This window comes from Rhinatrema bivittatum, chromosome 2, assembly GCF_901001135.1.
Source record: "Rhinatrema bivittatum chromosome 2, aRhiBiv1.1, whole genome shotgun sequence".
NCBI lineage: Eukaryota > Metazoa > Chordata > Amphibia > Gymnophiona > Rhinatrematidae > Rhinatrema > Rhinatrema bivittatum.
Genome location: NC_042616.1, coordinates 753,316,518 through 753,335,495, shown reverse-complemented (window position 1 = coordinate 753,335,495; position 18,978 = coordinate 753,316,518). Strand labels below are relative to the sequence as shown.

General features: G+C 42.7%; 1 protein-coding gene across 2 annotated transcripts in view; it reads left to right on the top strand.

The window, feature by feature from the left end:
- Nucleotides 1-18,978, top strand: part of SAMD12 (sterile alpha motif domain containing 12) — a 791,332-nt gene that overhangs the window by 275,910 nt on the left and 496,444 nt on the right. For both annotated transcript variants that reach the window (XM_029591932.1, XM_029591930.1), the window contains exon 3: nt 5,318-5,447. In XM_029591932.1, the coding sequence (XP_029447792.1) occupies nt 5,318-5,447 (130 nt within the window). The remainder of the gene's footprint in view (nt 1-5,317; nt 5,448-18,978) is intronic.

Below are 18,978 nucleotides of genomic sequence, written 5' to 3'. Positions count from 1 at the left end.
CCTTTGTGGATTAGTCAAGAATACCAAGACATCATCTGCAAAAGCAGAGATCTTAAATTCCTGGTTCTTCAACTTATACCCTGTGATGGATCTATCCTCCTCCAGTTTCCGTAGCAGAGGGTCAATAGTTAAAACATATAATAGCGGTGACAGTGGACATCCTTGTCTCGTACCCCTGCACAGTTGAAAATCTTGCGATACCCTCCCATTAGCTATAATAGCCGATTTTGGGGTATGGTATAACATCTCAATATTACGCACTATGTCTCCCTGAATCCTATACCTGGCCAATACAGAGAATAAGTACGGCCACGACACCCTGTCGAATGCCTTTTCGGAGTCAAATCCGACTACTAGCGCCGGAATTCCTTTGGCCTTACAGTCAGCCAATGCGATGTTGCTGCAAGGGTGTAATGAACCATCATTTTTTTACCCAGCTGGTGACAAAGAAGGGCGAATAAACCCCCTGTTCAGATTTTCCTTGATACATTTAGACATGGTCTCTGTTTCAAGTGTGGATAGTGGGTAGACTTTGCCCCTGGGTGGTACCTTCCCTGGAATCAAGCAGTGGAGTGATGAGGTGGCAGAACCTCAGTCTGCTGCTTGGTAAAAATGTTCCACATACTCTGCATGCTGCAGTGGTAGACTTGGTAGCTTCCAGAGTGATTGTATGGATGAGGTGCACTTCAGGTGAGACACTGCTCATGGCAGTGTGAGCTCCTACTGATGATCTACAGGGTACCTCTGCTTATGTGGGGCTGGTCAGCATGAAACAAAAATATGCCTAAGATGACCACATTGATCGCTATGGGTATCACATATAACCTGATCTGCTCTCCGTGCAGGAGGCCTGTCTGGATAGCGATTAGACTGGTGGCCCTTGTGACTCTTCCAGGTAAAGGTTCTCCATGTGTAAGCATTGTGAACCCTTGTCGCTGTGGTGAGATTGGTGCAGCCTATGGGGCGAACCCTGTAGGCTCTCACCGACAGCTAGCAAGAGATCAGTCTAGGGCAGGGGTGGGCAAGTCCGGTCCTCGAGGGCTGCAAACCGGTCGGGTTTTCAGGGTACCCCTAATGAATATGCATGAAATAGATTTGCATACAACTGAGGCAGTGTGTATGCAGGTCTCTCTCATGCATATTCATTAAGGATATCCTGAAAACCCGACTGGTTTGCAGCCCTTGAGGACCGGAATTGCCCACCCCCTGGTCTAGGGTTTCACATATACCAGCCCCTTTCCCAGCAAGCTGAACCCTTGTGTTCCAAGTGCAGACAGGACTTAGGTGATGGTCTTTTGCAGTATGGCATAGTTCAAGTCCAGAGCCAGGCAAGAGTCAGTGCAGGCGGTAATTAGAATAGTCAGAGTACAGGCAAGGGGTCAGAACCAGTAGTCAGTCCAAAGAAAGATGGGGAGGACTGACACAGAAGGACTGGCAGGCAGATGAGGCGTGTAGTTACAATGAGGTGTGGCAGGCTGGAGAGATAAGGTTAGGCTGGATGAGTCAGGACAGATTGGAGAGATGAGGCAAAGCTAGAGAAATTAGGCAAGGCTCGGTAAGCCTGGAGAAATGAGGCAAGGCTGGAGACATGAATCAGGTATGCTGGCAAATTGCACTGTAAAAGTAGCAGGACCTGTTGCTGGAGTTGTGGTTGCAGACTGGAGAGATGAGGAATAGGTCATTGGTTGGGGAAAGTGGCAGAGAAGCATAGATGAGCTACAATGCAAGAAGTCAGGTCCAGGCAGCAGGCAAATGTAGTCAGGTCCATTGCAAAAAGACAGGTCCAGGAGAACAGGTCAAGGACAGACGAAGACACACAGGACACACTGGATGAGACATCGAGTAAGACAAGGCAGGCTTGGCAAAGCAAGGCTGAGCACAGGCAGGAACTCAGGAATAAGCAGGAACATAGGACAACTAGGAATACAGGAGCAAAACATACTGCTACTAGGCAGGAGACCTGTTGCTGAGGTGGGGTAGTGCTGCAAGGCCCTTGCTTAAATAGTCTGGTTGGGCTGATGTCATCAGGAAGCACAGCTCAGTGTTTCCCACCACAGGGCCTATATTATGCAGGCACACGTGCGTGCATCTAAGGGAAGGCAGCCTGTCAGTGGTGGTCAGCAGCATGTGGTGATAGCAGTGTTCTGCCATGATGGGAGGCCTCCAGCAGTATCGGTGAGTGGTGGGGGTGAGTGTGTCTGCTCACCGTTGAGTCTCAGAAGCCACCAACTGTAACAAGAGGCATTAAAGAAATCTACTGCAATAGCATTTAACTTTCAAAATGGTGACTATGATAGAATGAGGAAAATAGGAAAAAACTGAAAGGAGCAGCTGCAAAGGTTAAGAGCTTAGATCAGGCATGGACATTATTGAAAAATACCATCTTGGAAGCCCAGACCAGATGTAGTCCATTCATTAGAAAAGGTGGAAGGAAAGCTAAATGACCACCATCATGGTCTCCTTCCAGAGAGAGGCTATAAAGGTTAAAAGAACATCTTTCAAGAAATGTAAAAGGAATTCAAATGAAGGAAACAGCATAAACACTGGCATGTTAATGGCAAAGCATTGATAAGGAAGGCAAAGAGAAAATTTGAAAAGAAGCTTGCCATGGAAGCAAAAACTCATAATAAAATCTTTGTCATGTACATTTGAAGTAAAACACCTGTGAAGGAGATCACATTAAATGATCAAGAGGTAAAAAGGGCACTTAGGGATGACAAAGCCATAGCAGAGAGACTAAATGTATTCTTTGCTTCGGTCTTCACTGAGGAAGATGAAAGAGAGATACCCATTCCAGAAATGATATTCAAAGGTGATGATTCTGAACAACTGAAACTAATCTCAATGAACCTGTAAGATGTACTAGGGCAAATCGACAAGTTAAAGAGTAGAAAATCACCTGGATTAGATGGTATACATCTCAGAGTGCAGAAAAAACTGAAAAATGAAATTGTGGACCTGCTATTAGTACTTTGTAAATTAACATTAAAATTGTCTATGGTACCTGAAGACTGGGAGGTTGCCAATGTAACGCCAATTTTTAAAAAAGGGCTCAAGGGGTGATCCAGGAAATTATAGACAAGTGAGTCTGACATCTGTGGCAGCTAAAAGGGTAGAAACTATCATAAACATCAAAATTGCTGAATATATACAGTAGATAGGCATAGTTTAATGGGACAAAGCCAACATGGATTTAGCCAAGGAAGGTCTTGCCCCACCAATCTATTATATTTTTTGTGGTAGCAAATAAACTAGTATATAAAAGTGATATAGTATATATAGACTTCAAGAAAGCATTTGACACAGTTCCTCATTAGAGACGTCTTAAGAAATTAAAAAGTCATGTGATAGGGGGCAATGTCCTGTTGTGGATTGTGAACTGGTTAAAAGAAAACAGAGGTAGGGCTAAATTGTAAATTTTCCCTGTGGAGAAAGGTGAGTAATGGAGAGCCCCAGGGGTCTGTTCTGGGACCACTGCTTTTTCATATATTTATAAATGACCTGAAAATGGGGACAAAGATGTAGGTGATCAAATTTGCCGATGTCACAAAATTATTCAAAGTCGTTAAATCAGAAGAGGATTGTGAACTGGGAGACTGTGCGTGCAAATGGCAAATGAAATTTAATGTGGATAAGTGCAAAGTGATGCACTTAAGGAAGAGTAACCCAAATTATAGCTGCACAGTGCAAGGCTCCACATTAACAGTCACCATTTAGGAAAAGCATCTAGGTGTCATCATTAATAATACGTTGAAATCTTCTGCTTAGTGTTCAGCAGCAGCCAAGAAAGCAGATAGTATGCTAGGGATTATTAGGAAAGGAATGGAGAATAAAACAGAGAATATCATAATGCCTCTGTATAATAAGAGAGGGCAAAAGCTAGGAGGAGAAGGGGTTGAATTAAGGGAAGATGGGAGCGAGGTTACAGGGGAGAAAATGGGAGAGGAAGAGAGAGAGAAAAGGGTATGGAGGACCAGGGATGGCAGAAGATGATGGAGAAAGTGGACTCTGGGTTGGGGGGAAGGAATCCAGGATGATAACTCAGAAGGAAAGGGACTGAGACATGGAAGAGGGAGAGCAGGAGAAATGAGAGGAAGGATGGCTAAAGCAGAGCAGGTAGGATGAACAGGAAGAGAAGAAAGAAAGAGGAAACAAGCAGGAGAAGGGGAGAGAAAAAGAAGGGAGAGAAAGTATTTTTTTCCTATTCCTATTCCTAAATCTATACATTTAGGAATAGTTTTATTTAAAACATTAAGACATTTACATTTATAATTCAGTGTATTTGTCTAATATATTTATCTATGTAACTATTGTTTAAAAAGTTCTATTTATCTGTTTGTTCAAAAAGTTATTCGTTATATGTAATTGCTCCCAAGCAAACCTTTTAATAGTTCTCTGTAAACCGATTTGATTTGCATATAATGTAAGAAGACCGGTATATAAAAAACATAAATAAATAAATAAAATAAATTATCTGTTGCTGAAGGAAAGGAGAGAGAAATGAAACAGAAAAGGTAAATGAAGGAGGACAGAAAACAAAGGTATAGAGATAAAGGACAGAGAATAAGGCAAGAAAAGGCTGAGCCAGAAAATCAAGCCAGAGACACCAAAGGTTGGAAGCTATTTTATTATCTGATAGAGAATGTAAATTAAGAAGAAGGCCAGGGGACACACAATGAAGTTACATTTAAAACTAATAAGACAAAATATTTTTTTACTCAATGCATAATTAAGCTCAGGAATTTGATGCCAGAGGTGAAAGCGATTTATTGTAGCTGCATTTAAAAAAAGGTTTGGACAAGTTCCTAAAAGAAAAGTCCATAAACCAGTATTAGGTTGGAGTTGCAAAAATCCACTGCTTATTCTTGGGATAAGCAGCTTGGAATCTGTTTACCCCTTGGGATCCTGCCAGGTACTTGTGACTTGGATTGGCCACTGTTGGAAACAGGATACTGGGCTTGCTGGACCAGTATGCAAGTCTTATGTTCATATGTTCTTATGAAAAACATAGGTCAGGAGTTGTTGGTATTTGTCATATCTAATACACTTTTTTTTTGTCGCTGTGTTGTGAAGCCTTAATTATATTAGCCAAGTCTAAGTGCACACTTGTTTGCTTAAGCAAATGAGTCCTAACTCATGTGATGCTTTGTAAAACAAGAACTGTAACCATTTTGAAATCTTTAATCAATCTTAATTGATTGATTAAAGATTAATTAACTTAATTTTATGCGTATGTTTAGTATGCCTGTGAGGGGAAAGAAATGTGAGTAATTTTATTGAAATAAATAGCTTTCCCCTTTCCGTTTTCTCTTTCTAGACTAACACTGTGAAACTAACAAAACCAGTGGCCCTGTGGAGTCAGCAGGAGGTCTGCAAGTGGTTGAAGAAACATTGTCCTAATCAGTATCAAATCTACAGCGACTCATTTAAACAGCATGACATAACTGGTAAAGTATGCATTCTTCAGAACATTTCTTCCTTCTGGAGCAGGCTTTGATCAGAATGTCTGCATTGTTCCTCATGCTCTATGTTTTTTTTATCAAGGGCATCCCATGCCCGAGCTCTTATTATGGAGCCTCTGCACTACATGACCAAACGTGCTAAGGCTTACCATGCACACTAAGGCCATTTAGTGCTCTTGCTAAATAGCATGCTATGTATTAAGGTCCTAATGTGCATGCCAAAAGATTCTTGATGACATGAGTGAGTAGTCACCAAAATTAGCATGCATTTGCATGCAAACTAAAGAATACCATGAGAAAATTAGGCCTTAGTGGGCATGCTGGGTATGCTTTACTCTATGTGCTATTTCATACTTAACTTCTAAGGCCTAAAATCTAGCACATACCTCGGAATGGGTGTTAAATGATAGATTGCCTGCAACACCTGCATGCTAACATTTTACAGTGGGGGGAGGCCTATCCTGATTCTTTCCCCCTCCACCCCTCTCCCAGCTTGGCTATCATGTGGCCTCCATGCCCTGATTTAAATCTTCTTCTCAAGACCATTAACAAGGGGCCTCCATGTCACAATGTAACCTCTTCACCACAAAAACCAGTAAGGGCCCCCCCCCCCCCCCCCCCCCCCCGATGCCCCAAAGTCATTCCCCTGGCCTATCCTTTCTGGTGATGACTTCAAGAAGATGAGGAAACTAGAAAGCATGACTCACTCCTATCCTGCTCCCTCGGGTGTCCAAAATTTCATTGGTTAACTTGTCGTCCATTTCCCCATACATGTACACCGGACAAAGGATCACAATTGTCGTTTTGAGCATCAGTGGTAGCTGGACAAGGAGGAGTATTGCCCTCTCTTGCCCCATATTCTTCAGTTCATCATTGGAAAGGTGGAATTTTTTATTTTTTTTTGTGGGGTGCACATGATGGGAAAGGGAGGAATCAGAAGTTTACTTTGGGACCCAGAGGACCCTTGATATTTCTGTCAAGGAAGAAAGATGGGTTATTTCGAGACATAGAGGCCTATTGATAATGCTGTCCAGGAATGGGGATAGAAAGCATGCAGTCAGCATTTGGAGGGTGGGAGGAATGAAATCCCTCATGCTAATTGGCCCATTCACTTTGGTCCCATCAGTGCAGGCCATTTGCTGTAGAGTTGTTGTTTGCTCATATTTTAAGGCTTGGTGCTCTTGCTGTCTAGCTAGTTCTCCAGCCTTCAGCGCCCAGCTTTGCCAGATCCCATTTCCCACAGTCTTGGACAGGGCTGTCAGGTGATCTAGAAGCAGAAGTGAATTAAACCCATGAAATTCAAAATCCTATGACTATGGAGAAAAATAGTTTGTAATATGTAAATGTTATTTCAAGACTAATCTTTAGCTACAGGGGCACAGAGAATTATTTTATAATAAGCGCTGTTCACCTGCAGGAATGCATTTTATTGTAATTGACTTTTAAATCCAGCTGTTTTTTAAATGTTGTGTGATGGAAAACATAAAACACACTGAAAATTAAATGTAGTTGTGATATAATGCATCACTGGTAGGGCTGGGTTTTTGTTGAATTTAAGTTTGACTACGTGAAGTACGATCATGCCGCTTTAACTTTCATTGGACCCTTCTTGCTCTGCTATCTCCTTTTCTCTTGCGCATCCAAACTACTCAAATGTGTCGTTCATCTCTGCTGTCTTGACATTTTCATCTCGAGCCATTCTTGATCCACTCCAATTTGGCTTTTGCCCTCTACATTGCACAAAAACAGCCCTTGCGAAAGTCTCCGTCTACCTGTTCATTGCCAAAGCCAATGGCCTATGTTTTTTTTTAAATATTGAATTTTACATAACTAGACAGCAATCATGCTTGTCACAGAAATCAGGATCATAGAAAATCAAATAAGTAAAAAGAGATGATAACAATATCATCAAAAAGAAGAAATTATTCTATCCAGCATGAAGAAATAAGAGAGAACCAAGGGTCATTAATGAGCACATTAAACTAAATAAGCAAAAGGAAGAAAGCAATATACAGGGAGAAAACAGAATGCCATTATTTACCGTAACCAAGTTAGCAAGCATTTGTCAGATGAAATATGCGAGTTGAGGAACAACCGCAATTGAGGAGGCTTGAAAAAAACGTATCTAGTATATATATATGGGTGAATGAGTCCTGGAAAGCAAGCCTGTGGGCAGAGTGGGGGTACTAGGGTTTATGGTGGCCCCTCCTAAATACCTCATTATGGCCTAGAGCAATGTTTTCTCGTGGGAGAGGGTCCCACTATCATGGGGGAGGGGGGGGGTATTGCCACAATAGTTGAGCCCTTCCTTCGAAAAAATATAATGGCTGTATGGTGCGTTCTTTTGTCTTGTGTCCAAACACTGTGGGACAAAAGAATGCAGCGAGTGGCTCTTTAGCATGACGGTGGCTCCAACCTCAAGGACACACCATCACCTTGAAAGGTCGGCAAAAAAGAAAAAAAATCCACGGCTCAAGAAAAGGTTGGTTGAATGGGGGGGGGGGGGGGTCAGAGCTGACCTCTGGTTCAACCTGGGCCACCACAAGGCGGCCCCGACTACCCAGAAATAAAAAAAAAGGGGCCCATAAGGCAGTGGCCCCTCTCCCATGCTCCCCTGCACCCCTAAGTGCTTAAAAAAAGAAATTGTGCTGGGAAGCCCCCCTCCCAGTACCTCCTCCATCCCCCAAGGTGCCCAAAATCAGACCTTGGTCATGTGGCCTGGGTCTGATGCCTGGATCTTTCCCCAGTCACATGGCTAGGGCAATGTCAGGTTGGTGCCATTTTTCAAAATGGCGCAGAACAGGCTGAGTGCAAAGTGGTGCCCCAGACCCACCGAGGGACCTGTTCTGGATTTTAGAAGATTGGGGGCTGCGGGGGGTTGGAGGGGGGGGGGGTTCTTGGAGGTTGCAAGGGAGGACCAAAAACTTTTATTTGTTTTGACAATTTCAGGGGGAGGAGGGGATTTGATTCATCATCTTTGAATATCATTTCTGGCATGGGTATCTCTTACATCTTCCTTAGTGAAGACTGAAACAAAGAATTCCCCCTTTCTTCTCCTCTAGGGTAAACATACCCAAGTCTCATTTCATAGGCTTTTTTGATGCAGACCCATTTGGTAGCCGTCCTCTGTATTTTTTCAGAGGTGTGACCTCCAGAATTGAGGCGATACTCTGGATATGATGTCACAGCAACGTTTACAGAGGCGTTATCTCCTTTCTTCTACAGGCTCTGCCTCACCTTACCATTCTAGTGGCTCTCACTGCCGCTTTTTTGCATCATCAGATGCTATCACGCTGAGTTCTCTCCTGATTGGTGGTTCTCACTCCCCTGTCCCCATCACTTACTATCTGTTTGGATTTCTGCGAACAGACTATATGCCCTGCACTTTGTTTTGCTTTGAATCTGAGTTGCCATTCTCATGGCCACTCCTTAAACTCTTACATCACCCCTCATTTTATCGACTCCATCTGGGTTGCCTGCTCTGTTGCAGATCTTAGTGTCTGTAAACAAAACAAACAAAATCTTTCCTACTAACCCCGCTGCAGTATCACTCACAAAAATACTGAGCATAACCAGCGTGGGTCTTAAATTTCTTTGTTCAAAATTCCAATTATTTATACATATGGCTTACCAATAATTGGAAAGATGAATTACAAATGGTTTGTTGCACGAGCTTGTAAAGATTTGGAAGATAAAACCTCCCAGTGTACAGGGACTTCTTACAATGGTACAGATTCAATCTTAAACCTGAGTGTTGTCCAGATAAAGACTTGACTTTGGCAGATATTATATTCTTTGAACTGTATTCTAACTTGAAGCATGAACTGTAATATAGACAGCAACAGCATGGAAAAACTCCTGCCTAATGCCGGTGATATTGGAAGCTATTGCAAAAACAACTGCAAATGATAGTTGTCAGCAAACTATAGAACAAGCAATTAGCCAGAAATAGCCAATGAAAATGTTCTACAATGCAAATCTATCTCATGCATATTCATTGTGGATATTCTGAAAACCCAAAGAATTGGTTGGATAACCCCTGATTTAAAACATTATGTAGTAAGATTGAAAACTGCAACAGATCTGTGGTCACCTCTTTTTTTGCAGAGGAAACTGCCTTGATTTCACAATGTAGTCCTGATGTTAGGATAAGTAAGTGAGTTAAGGATGTGAATCGTGTGCCCGATCGTCTTAACGATCGGGTTTGGCTAGAGGGGGAAAAAAATCTGATCGGTGGTGATGTGAATCGGAATAGGTTCCAATTCACATCGTTATTTTTTTTTTAGTAAGGCCCGACCCTTTAAAATTGACCCCTTACCTTCCCCCACCCTCCCGAATCCCCCCAAAACTTTTTACGATTACCTGGTGGTCCAGTGGGGGCGCGGGGACCGATCTCCCACTCTCGGGCCATGAGTGGCAGCCATTTTGGCTGCCACTCAAAAATGGCGCCGATGGCCCGATAAAAAAAAGCCCACCCAACCCTTTAAAAATGACCCCTTAGCTTCCCCCACCCTCCCGAGCCTCCCAAAACATTTCAAAATTACCTGGTGGTCTAGTGGTGGTCCCAGGAGCAATCTCCCGTTCTCGGGCTGTCGGCTGCCACTCATAAAGATGGCGCCGATGGCCCTTTGCCCTTACCATGTGACAGGGTATCCGTGCCATTGGCCGGCTCCTCTTTAAAGATGGCGCCGGCCATCCAGTGCTCCTACCATGTGACAGGGGCCGGCCAATGGCACGGGATACCCTGTCATATGGTAAGGGCAAAGGGCCATCGGCGCCATCTTTATGAGTGGTCGGGGTGGGTTTAGGGCAGTGGTTCTCAACCCTGTCCTGGGGACCCCTCCAGCCAGTCGGGTTTTCATGATATCCACAATGAATATGCATGAGAGAAAATTTGCATGTTATGGAGGCAGTGTATGCAAATTTTTTCTCATGCATATTCATTGTGGATATCCTCAAAACCCGACTGTCTGGGGGGGTCCCCAGGACAGGGTTGAGAACCACTGGTTTAGGGGCTGTTTTGGTGTGCCAGTTTTCCCCCCCTCCCCCGATTTACGATTTTTCATGATAAATCGGGGGAATTTCTATTGTATCGCGACTCTTAATGATTTTTGACGATTTAAAAAATATCTGACGATTTTTTTAAATCGTCAAAAAACGATTCACATCCCTAAAGTGAGTGAACCCTTTGGCCGAGGTGAGAGGTGGAATCACCCAGGGGGAGGAGCCCTGTGGGACCTCACCATCAGGAGGCGAAGCCTCGGCTGTGGGATGGAAATACAGCAGACGTAGAGGTGGAGATGTAGAGGGTGACCCCTGGAGGTGGGACTGCTGACGTCAGTCTTGCTAGAGACAAGAGTCAAAGGAGGAAACGGCAATACCCGAGGAGCGGGGTTGCCCAGAGATACAGTCACTGTAACACACTGAATCAGTAGTGGAGAATGCAAGGAGGTTCCTTGGTGGTAGGGATCCGCAGAGGGGAACCAGGAAGTGAGTCTTCATGGCAATGGTCCGCAGAGCGGGGTACACTGGCGAGGGTTCTCTAGATGGTATCATCGAGTGGGTTCACAGAGCAGGGGTGAACCCGGAAGGGTGTCCTCACGGCAATGGTCCACAGAGCGGGGTACACCGGCGAGGATTCCAACATAGCAATCAAGCAGTGATCCAGAAGTGGTACTCACAGTGACAGGAAGTAAGCAGAAGTCCCGTAGAAGGCCTTAGGAGAAGGCAGGCTGGAAACCGGGTGATAGGCCCTCCGAGGAGCGGATAGCCAAGAGACGAGGGGGGCCCCCGAGGAGCGGGTACCCAGCAATCTCACACCACGAAAGCGAAACCGGAACAAGCAGTGTAGAAGCTGGAACAACAGCAAGTGAACTCGTTGCCAAATCGCCGGCTGTCTGGGCAGGCCAGATTAAATACTAGAGCAGAGTGACATCATCTGGTAGGGACGCTCCCGAGGTTCCCGCCATGATGTGGTTAAAGCTGGTCGGGAAGCGCACGTGCCTAAGGAACCTCACGGGTAAGATGGGGATTGGGAGCTTCCACGCTGCTCGGATAGGCCTGGGAACGGAGGCCAGAAGGCCAGTGGTAGGTGGCCGAAGCCGCGAGTTCGCCCAGTGGAGCTAAGGTTGTGAAAAGAGAGGTGAGCAATGGCGGCCGCAGCCTTCTGCGGCAGCGGAGCGTAACAGCTGATAGTGGGAAAAGAGTAAGAACAGAAGGTATGGCCAGGAGCTACTGGCCCAGTTGGCAAAAGAGGCAGATTTGAATTCAAAATGTGCCTGTACCAGAGCCTCCCACCATTAAGGTAGTGTGTCAGTTTCTCCAGATACCGAGTCACAGTCATCAGGCAATCTGCTTGCTCAGTTTCTCTCAGTCCTAGAACCAGCACTCGTGGCTTGGCTAAACAAGAAAAAAATTCAGTCTAATGCAAACTGTTTCATACAGAATTAGTCAGAAGGTGCATTAGATTTGGTGTGGCCTCATTTCTGTTTTTTCTCAACCAGGTGGTCTTTAAGAGCTGTGGCAAATTTTGTTCCAAAAGCTTAATTCTCGTTCAGGAAGATGAACTTATTTTGAGTCCACAACCAGCAAAAAGATGTACAAAGTCCGGTAAAGCTGAATTGTACAGGAGAAAACAGGACAGGAAACCCAATATATTTTTGTTCTTTTGGTGCAAGTAAGAGCTTTGCCCGCATCAAAAATCTCCCTATCCAAACTGGATTTCTCTGGCATACAAATCAGCTCATAGAGTGGATTCTACTGGAGCTGGTTCTACATTTTTCATGAACAAAGCAGAGATTTCACTGGGACAGATATGCAACACAGTGACATGTAGTCCTCTCCATACATCCGTGAAACGTTACAGAATTGATAAGTGGGCATCAGGTGCTACTTTACCATTGTCTCCTGCATGCTGAATTATGTTGAGGCATGCATGGGAAGACGTCTCTTTCTATCCATCTTCATACCAGTCTGCACCAACCCTTAAAAAAACAAAACAAAAAAAAAGAAACAGAGGAGGGTTGAAAACAACAGGAATGAGAAAATTATACTATACCATGAAATAAACTTGTAGGTACATTAGGTTATAACCAGAGGAACTTACTATTGTTCCCCTTATTGTTTCCATGGAGAGGCCATGGAAGGAACTCCACTGGAGGAGCAGGAGATAGTGTGGCCAGGTTAGTGCAGAAGCCTGTGAAAAATTGTCACCGGACTCAACATGCCGGCAGGAGGCATTTGCGTTGTGCAGACTGGCTTAAGGATTAATAGAGAATTGACAGGGTAAACCAGCATTCAGTTTTGCTCTGTTTTATTTTTTTTTAACTCATTGGTCAGTTCACTTAGAAATTCTGGACTGGACCTTCTCCTCTGCAGGCCTTACCCTCTGAAACTTGCTGAAAATTTAAGAGCTGAGGTAAGACTAAGTTACTTGTTGTTCGCTCATGACCTGTGGTTGCAGAAGATGACAATGTCATCATGACATGAATTTTTCACTTTGCAACTTTGCTGAGGTTTTGTCTGTTGTTTTAATTAGGTTGCAAGCTGTGCGTTGAGGTAGTGACTCAGGTTTATTTTATTTTGCCGTTTGTATGAACGTTTATTAATATTCTAAATTGTTCTCCTCATAGTACTATGAATATTACAGAATATAAATGTACAAATACAAAACATTTGTAGGTCTATACTTATATTTAGCTGATGGTCAACATTGTTTATAAAACAAAAACTATATTAAGTTTCAAGCTTGGATACAGATAAAAGTATTTTTTCAATTGATTGCTTTAATGTAATGCAACTTTGCTAGTTCAATCAACACCTGTTTAGACTAGGAATGCATATCAGTAATATTTTTTGGTTTGGTTTTGTATTTCCCCCTTTTTTTCATTACTTTTTTTTTGTATTTATTTTTTGTTTAGTGCACACTATTTAAGTTGTCATTTTGCACACTTTTGCACACCAATTCAAGAGAGTGCACGGGTGCACATTAGCGTGTATGCATCGCCACGCGCCCCGAGACATGGCCATTTTATAACTTGTACGCATGTTATAAAATAGTCTGGGTGGGCAGACGTGTGTGCCCAATTTTAAGTAGGCATGCAAATCCCGTTTCTACCATGTAAGTCAGGGGATTTTAAAAGGGGCTTATGTCCACGCCATTGCCAATTTCACCAATTTGTCCACCAATTCATCCAGTTAAGAGATAGGTCCCCCAAACTCGACTAGTTGAATAGCCTACGCTCCCCTCGGTTACACTAGACCCATAAAACCTCTCACGGATGGCTAGTTATTTTTATTTCTTAAACTTAAACCTCCTCCATTGCAAAAGAAAAGTTATACAACACGTGACCTGGCGCCTGCCCAGGTGCATAAATATTTGTGCTTACATCTCTTGGCCCTGCCCCAAAATGCCCATGCCCAGCCCAGACTCTGTCCAGACTCCTCCCCTTTTCAATTCAAGTGAGATGTGCATGCTGCTGGAGAAACGCGGCAACCAGAAGAAGATGGATCAGTGAAAGAGATTATTTATCTCAGTACACAGGCCCGACTCCAGCTGAGTTTCGCTTTATACATAGATCTGCCTGAGGGGCTACTAAAACAGTAAATCATATTTACAACATATAAAAGCATGTAAATGTGAAATACATCACAATGACTTTAAATTATAAAAAAATCATAATAAAACAGTAATCCAAAAGAAATGGTAATCAAACGATTAAAATCAATTGAAATGTACAAAACATCGCGTAACGAAAAAGGTGTGTGAATCTAAATATAGTGGCAAATAAAATTAAGGGGGTGCACGCCAGCCTGATTTGTGCGTGTATCCCCTAATTGATGCATGTGTCGGGCTTTTAAAATTCACCTTTAAACGAAAAATTAAAAAATATAAAAGTTAATGAATTTTTTTTTATCATTTCAGTTTAGAAATGAAATGAAATAGGTAATGTTACTGACATTGTATCGATAAAAAAGAAAGCATATCCTTAGTCTAGACCATTATCTGCCTCAAAAATTTGACCTGCTGTCATGATGGTCATGTGCTTATCTTGTGGTTTTGACTATGATCTCTCACCCTAGCTTGATGGACTCTATAACAGGGTACCATCAAGCTAGGGTGAGATAACATATTACAAAATCTCATCTTTCCTCACTCCAAATGACATCAAATCTTCACCAAGGTGTACTGTGCTGTTCGTACATCTCACTCTACATACAAAAATGGCCCATAAATCCTAAACCACCACCAACATCTCATCTCGACCTATTAGATGGCCCTTCCTAGAGGTGTGCATGATTTCTCTCTCTCTCTCTCTCTATTCCTAAGCCCAGAAATGGCCAAAATGCAATTCAAACTGGCATGCAGATGCACTTTGGCGCATATCCATCGGCACGTACCCAAATATATAGCTATTGCTTATCTTGTGCGCATATATACGTGCATGTTATAAAATAATCTGACTGCATGCATACGTGTACCCAAATTTAAGTGGGTGCGCACATGTTTGCTTAAATCCTGCTTCTGCCATGTGAGCTGGGAAATTGTAAAAGGGATGTGCATCCATGCCATTGCCAGCTTCACCAGTGCACCCAGTTACCCCCCTGGTTGAATAGCTTACATTCCCCCCAAGACCCTTAAAATCCCTCAGGTATAACTAGGGTTTTGTTTTTTTATTGTTTTCAGCTTACACCTCTTCCCTAGCAGAAGTAAACTTACATGGTAGGGGATCTGGGCGTGTGCCCAGGGACGTAAATATTTACGTGCACAACTCTTGGCCACACCCTGAAACACCCATGTCCCACTCGGTCCATGCCCATGCTCCCAACTTTTTGAAAACTTTGGAGATGTGTGTGCTTCTGGGTAACTTTTAAAATTCAGTGGGTGTGCGTGAGCCTGACCTTTGCACACATATCTCCTAATTTTGGTGTCCTCTGGGGTCAGGGAAATTCCCACATTACCTTAATGTAAGCCAGTTTGAAGTACCTGAAAAGCGAAATATAAAGAAAAGATAAAGAAAGAAAAGAGTCTAAAGTGAAGGCTGGTATAGTGAGAAAGATAACTCTACACAGATTAGACTGTGTCAGGAAGAACTCCCAGAAATTATATCCTACATGGAGGGTGTTTGTGGTGCATCATAGGCTACAGTGGGGTAGGAAACTCTGGTCCTTGAGAGTTACAAACTGGTTGGGTTTTCAAAATATCCACACTGAATAATTATGAGATGCATTTGCATGCACTACCTCCAATGCAATCAAATGCATCTCATGCATGTTCATTGTGGATATTCTGAAAATTTGACTGGCTTGAGGTGCTCGGAGTCTGGAGTTCCCTACCACTGGGCTACAGGAAGAGGCAACAAATAAGCTAAATAGTATAAAAGATAATACTACAAAAAATCGAAAGGCATTTCAGCTTCTGAGGAACAAGGGGTGCTTGGGTAGTGATTTTTGTATTATAATGGGGAAGCCCTCCACTGGTAAAAGCAAATAAAGTGAGATGAGATTGCTTTTTAAAACTTAAAAAACACTGGCTCTTTCAGGTCTTAGCCTTCTCAATTTTAACCAGGTTCATTGAATTGAATTTCATGTTTTGTTAGTGTCTCTTGACTAGACTGAAACTCCATGGATCATGGACTCTTTCTTATATGTCTCTGAACAGTGCTGTGTACGTCGAGTATCATTATCGAAATATGTAGTAGCAGTAAATGCCAGAAAAATGAGACGCAATGCAGCAAAAAAATGACTGTTAGAGGAAACCTTACGTGAAAAATTATGTATGCTAGTTAAGTATTTTTATAATTCCTTCTATATTGATTGTGGATGAACAAGGAGGCTTGTAATTAACAGGAGACCCTTATTGGTCATCTGAAACATTAGGAAATGAAGATAAGAAATAAAGAAAACAAGGTTAGGCCTAAATCAATATAAAAATCCTAATGAACAAATAAAAATTAGTGTAAGAAGGATAATAAGTTTTTAAAATATGTCAGTCAAATGCAATGAAGGTAACTGAAGGGCATGGTAGAAAGTTGGAAGGTGCTTTCAAGTAAACTGCAAATCAAAACCAGAAGATATGTGAAATGCAGTAGAATAGAATTTTAGGCAGCTCCTCATACAAATATTTCTCAAAATCACAGTATGCATGAAAGATATTGTGACACCTGTTAGGTTTCACAAATGGTGCTACATTTTATTGTTGGAATTTTCCAGCAATGGGAGGTCCAGGGAGGTGTGAGTTAAGGTAGCGAGTGATGGGAGGGTCCTTCCCATTTAAGAGGATGTGTTTTGGAGATGGTATATAGGAAGGAGTTTTTTTTTTAGTGTGAATCTGGTCTTAGGGAGTTTCAAAGTGACAAACTGATGGGGTAATCTGGACGTTAAGAAACTGTGCTAGATTTCAACACACAATTTTAACACCCAGATTAATTTTTTAAAACTCTCGATGCAGTAAGCTAATGCTCTGCAAATGCATTGGGAGTTAAAAGAAAAAATGCATTGTATGTAAAATATGCATTCGACACAGCCAACTGCACATTTTAACTCAGGAAGGGGGGGCAGCGCCCCTGACCAATTCAGGGCGTCCCTGACGGTCCTGTTAGCTACCACGAAGTATGAGCTATCTGAATAAATAACGGCGGTAAGACCATTCAATCCAGATTTACTTTTTTAAACTTTTTGTCCATTTTAGAGGGTTTTAAGTAGCGCTGGAAACATAACTCCTGCGGCACAGATGGAGTGAAGTTTCCACTTTCCAGTGCTAAGAAAGATTACGTTAGACCAGTGCACCTCTCTGCATAGGGAGAATACTGCCTAATGCCCTCATTTGCATGGAATTTCCATGCTAGGGTGCTGAGTTGTACTCCCATTTTAGAACGCACATTTTGTGAATGAATGTAAAACTCCTTGCTACGTGGGCAGAAAGGTATACGCTCACAAAATGAATGTTCAAATGCAGGTAAAGCTGTGCAATGGCTTGAACTCACTTTTCTCTGAGTGTGATAGATTTTAATTTTTGACAAGGGCTGATGAACAACTGGAAGGAGTAGACCCCTAATCCAGGGGAACACTATCCATTCCGGGGAAATCTGAAGCCAGTGAGTGTATTTATTTATTTATTTATTTATTATTTAAAGGCTTTTATATACCGGAGTTCATGCACTTGTGCATACCACTTCGGTTTACACAGAACAAGGAACAGAAAATTACATCAAACAGATTGAACAATTAAACAAATATACAATTACATCCAACAATTGGGTATAAATAACATGGCTAACTTAGTAGGAACTTAGAGTTTGAGGTAAAGGAGAGAAATAGTACCAAGTGGTAACAGAACAATGTTAATGGCTAAATAATAAATATAAATAGTAAATACAAATTCTTATAATAAATACAGGTGTTTACAGATTACAGTCTTCATGAAAAGTTTACGTCTACAGAATAGGGTTAAGTAAATAAGAACTGGCGGTTATTTCTATAGGAGTGAAGACTTCAAAAACTGAGGTTACATCTGGATTAAGAGGTATTGGTGTAGCATGCTCAAATATTTAATGATTTGGAATTGTGAGACCAAGGATAAAATTAGGAGTTGTTTGATATGATTATAAAAGCGAGAAAGATTCAAGTTCTGGGATGTGGTTCTGGGATGTGGTTCTGAGCTAGACCTGAGAAGAAAGCTCCAATACAGGGCCATTACAAAACTCATCCCGCGCGGCCTGAGGCCTGTCCTGACCTTCGCAGGGGCATCATGGAGCTCATCCCGAGAGGCCTGACTGTTGCAGGGCCTTCAAAGAGTTCATCCTGAGTGCCTAACGCCCAAGAAGAGGCATGATCATTCCAGGGTCATTGCGGAGCTCATCCCATCGAGCCCAAGAAGAAAGGCCCGACCATCACAAGGCTGTTGTGGAGCTCATCCTGTGCAGCCCGAGAAGAGAGGCCTGTTCGTTTCAGTGCCGTCACTGAGCTCAACACGCACGGCCACAGACAAGGCCTTGCAGCAAGAAGGCATGGTAGAGGAGAAGAAGTTTCCCTTTCTTCTGTGGGACCTAAAAGAAGAAAAAGGCATTTGTGGGGACCCGAGAAGGAAAAATCTTCCGTGCAGTTGTACTCAAATTACGTAAGAAAGTGAATAACTATCTTTGAACTGCTGGATGGTCTGAGAAGCTGTGCCTTATCTTTCTTGAATGGTGAACTGCGAACCGCTTTTCTGGATCCTTATTTATTATTTATTTATTTAAGTTTTTTATATACCACAACTAATCCCTTGGATTAGTTTTTCTGCAATAAATTATTTCTTGTTTGTAACATCAAGTTTATGTGGACTACGTTTTTGGTGAACCCTTGAGCCCCACAGGCAAATCTGCTCCCCACAGCAGAAGTCCGTGCTTAGTTTTCGAGGGCTTGCATTGAGTGGATCAGTGCTTCGCAGCAGCGACGTAGCCACGGGTGGGCCTTGGCCCACCCACTTTGTGCTCAGGCCCACTCGCTCAGAGTTACCTGGCGCCTGAGAAGAAAG